The 3,525-nt window shown below is 49.8% G+C and overlaps 1 protein-coding gene across 5 annotated transcripts in view; it reads right to left on the reverse strand.

Annotated features, from left to right (window-relative positions):
• The window catches only part of Uhrf1 (ubiquitin like with PHD and ring finger domains 1), a 35,515-nt gene that overhangs the window by 9,753 nt on the left and 22,237 nt on the right, over positions 1–3,525 (reverse strand). For all 5 annotated transcript variants that reach the window (XM_010634802.3, XM_010634800.1, XM_010634801.1 and 2 more), the window contains one exon: positions 76–176. In XM_010634802.3, coding sequence (XP_010633104.1) covers positions 76–176 — 101 coding nt within the window. The remainder of the gene's footprint in view (positions 1–75; positions 177–3,525) is intronic.

Raw genomic sequence — 3,525 nt, forward strand, 5'->3', positions numbered from 1 at the left:
GCGCGGAGGACAGGCTCAGTGAGCGGGGCACGGCGCGGGCAGGGACCCGCACACCCTCGGGGGCGCAGCACTCACGTCTCATGGGGCTCTCGACCGCCGGGGGCCCCTCGCCTGGGCGCTCGATCTTGAAGACTTCGTCCACGAAGACAATGCGACAGTTGTGCAGCGAATGGTCCCTGCGGGAGGACACCCCCGGACGTCAGCAGGCCCCACCTGGCGCTCCCAGGAAGGCTTGGTTGCGGTGTTTGGCTTTTGTGGGTCTGAGCTACTTCACCGCCCTTTTTTATTTTTATTTTAGACAGGCTCTCGCTAAGTCACCCAAGCACAGTGGAACTTGTGATCCTCCTGCTTCAGCCTTTCCAGCACAGGGATTACAGGCTTCTGTCAGCAGGCCAGGCTCACAGAGGATTTTGCTCTCACCCTATCCTGGGCATATTTCAACAACACAGGTCCCAGTGAGGTCGGACAGGAGACTGTGCAGGCTCCGTGCAGGACCTGAGCTGGTCCTCTTGCCAAGTCAAGTCCTGCTAAACCAGACTCAAGACAAAAACAAGCCATAACTTCATCATGGGATGTGTCTGGCAAGTTTAAACCCTTGCGCAGAGAAGGCCAACTGGAGACACAACAGCAAAGAACATCAAGAAACACTGACCAACTTGTCCTTTAAAAATGTATATATAGGGCCGGGGATTTAGCTCAGTGGTTTCACCACCTGTCTCACAAGCAGCACAAGAGCCAGAGTTCAATCCCCGGTACAAAAAGAAAAAAAAAATGTATATATATCAGGCCGGGGAGTTAGCTCAGTGGTTCTGTCACCTGCCTTGCAAGCACAGGGTCCCAAGTTTGATCCTCAATGCCAAAATAAAAAAGTGTATATATCATCCCAGCACCCAGGAGGCTGAGACAGGAGGATTGCCTTGAGTTTGAGGCCAGCCTGGGCAAGGCCGTGTCTCAAAAAAAACAAACAGAAAAGCTCCTATGACTTAAAATGAGTCCCAGACAACCTCATCAGGAACATCCAAGGGAAAAAGAGTTCAAGTCACAAATACATGCTCAATTTTCTGGTGCTCACATCCAAAAGGAAACAGGTGGGATTGAGTTAAAAGACACAAGATATTATTTCAACATGGGATGGGTACAAAGCAAGTCACTGGGGCTGGGGTGTAGTTTAGGGGTACAGTGTGTGCCTCACATGCAGCAAACCCTGGGCGCCATCCCTGGCACCACAAAAAAAATGAAAATCATGACCAGAGACAGGTGTGGTGGTGGACACCTGGAATCCCAGCACTCAGGATGCTGAAAAGCAGGAGGGCAGCAAGTATGAGGCCAGCTGAACTGCACAGTGTGAGCCTGTCTGAAGAGGAAAGGACGATGGCCAGAGACAAACAGGGACATTACATAACGATGAAGAGATCAAGCCGACGAGGTGTCACATACACACCTGCAATCGCAGCACTCCAGGAGGCTGAGCTCAGTCCGGGGCAGCTTAGCAAGACCATACCTCAGAATTTTTAAAAAATTAAGAAAGGGTAGAGATGCAGCTCTGTGTGTATGGAGGCTTTGGGTGCGATCCCAGGACACACACACAGCCTCAAGTGACCAAGGAGACACAATGACTGTAAACACAGAGGCACCAAACAAGCACGCCTCAAAATACATAAAGCCGCAAGAAACAGAAAATTCCACATATACAGCCAGGGACGCCAGTAATCCACTCTCCAGTGACAGAACTCGGACCAAGTCCAGGAAGAGCAGATCTGGGCCACAGCCAACCCACTGGACCTCACAGCTACACACAGGGCACTCTCCCTGCAGCGAGAAAACACACCTTTGGCTTTTGGTTTTGTTTTTATTTTTCCTTTCTCTTCAACTGGCTATGGAACAGTCAGTCACCAAGAGAGGCCGTATATCCCAGGCTGAAACACACACTTCACAGGACTAAAATCAGAGTATGTTCTCTGACCAGGATGAAGCCAAATGACAAATCGCTAAACACCTGGAAATTAAACAAGGCCCTCCTATATACACCACGAGTCAAAGACAAGTCTCACAGCAGAGTGGTGTCCCCTAGAACACCAGCATTTGGGAGGCTGGGGAAAGCTGGCCCACACTGCAGCGTGTGTGCCCAAACATGCAACAGAGCAAAGTACGGTGGCAAGTGCTTAAAGCTCTGCCGAGAGGGAAGCTCAGCACTGAAGGCTCCTACCAGAGGGATTGCCTCAGATCCACACAGACCCCATCCTGAGAAAACCAGAAGAGAGCAAAACCATCCTTCAGCAGGGCCGGGGATTAGGCTCAGTGGAACTGCATCTGCCTCACAAGAGCAAGGTCCCGAGTTCAATCCCCGGTACAAAAAAAAAAAAAAAAAAAAAAAAAAAAAAAAAAAAAAAAAATCAACCCTAAGCAAGCAGAAGAGAATTTATTGTTTTGAGGGGGTTCTTCATATTTTTCTTCCCCGCTCTTTTCTTTTTGAGACAGGGTCTTACCGTGTAATTGAGACTGACCTGGAACTCACTATGTAGCCCAGGCTGGTCTCAAACTCACAGCGATCCTCCTGCCTCAGCCTCCTGAGTGTTAGGATTATAGGCGTGCACCACCATGCCCAGCTTTTTTTCTTCCCTTTTTCTTTTGTACTGGGGATTGAACTCTCCTTGTGCTTGCAAAGCAGGCGGCACCACCACTGAGCTAAATTCCTGGTCCCTTCTTCCCTTTTTTTTTTGAAGGCAGAAAATTTAAAAAGCAAGAACAAAAAATCAATGAAACTCAAAATAAGGGGGGGATGAATAAAAAGCTAATTCGCCCCCCCCCCAAAAAATTGCCCCTGCCTCAAAAGTGCAAGGTCCTGAGTTCCATCCCTCATACCAAAAAGAAAAAAAAAACAAAAACAAAAAAAAACTGATAAGCTTCCAGCAAAAAAGACAAAAATAAAGACAAACTGTCAAAAGGATGTGACAGACAAAGCAAGCACAACTGGAGGACTAAAGGACCACAGGAAACAGCTTTACGCTCACAGAAACAGCTTGAGTTCTGGGGTTTGAGATCAGGGGACACAGGCTGCTGGACAGCACACCCCAAGCCTGACAACCTCCCTGACTTTTGAGTATACAGAAAAGGCAGCTTAGCTGGGCACCTGTCATCCCATCACTCTGGGAGGCTGAGGCAGGGGGATTTCAAGCCCAAGCCTAGCCTAGGCAACTTCAGGACTTAATAAGACCTTGTTTCAAAACCAAAATCAAATTAGGCCTGTGGAGCCTATCATCCCAGCACCCGGGAGAAGCTGAGGCAGGCGGATCACCATGAGATCCAGGCCAGCCTGAAGACAAAGCAAGACCTTGTCCCACCCCCCACCCCACCCCCAAATAAAAAAGCTCAGTGAGAAAGCTCTGGTGCCCCTCACTCTCCCCTGCACCTTCCTGCCTCCCCCGGGATTCATCACCATCACCCGGGGAGCCCACAGAAGACTCCACAAAGCCCATCCCAGCCCAGCTCACCCAAGCCTGATGTTGGCATACAGCTCCCGCCCCG

The sequence above is a fragment of the Fukomys damarensis genome, unplaced genomic scaffold, assembly GCF_012274545.1.
Source record: "Fukomys damarensis isolate Sample0158 unplaced genomic scaffold, DMR_v1.0_HiC HiC_scaffold_37, whole genome shotgun sequence".
NCBI classification, from domain to species: Eukaryota; Metazoa; Chordata; class Mammalia; order Rodentia; family Bathyergidae; genus Fukomys; species Fukomys damarensis.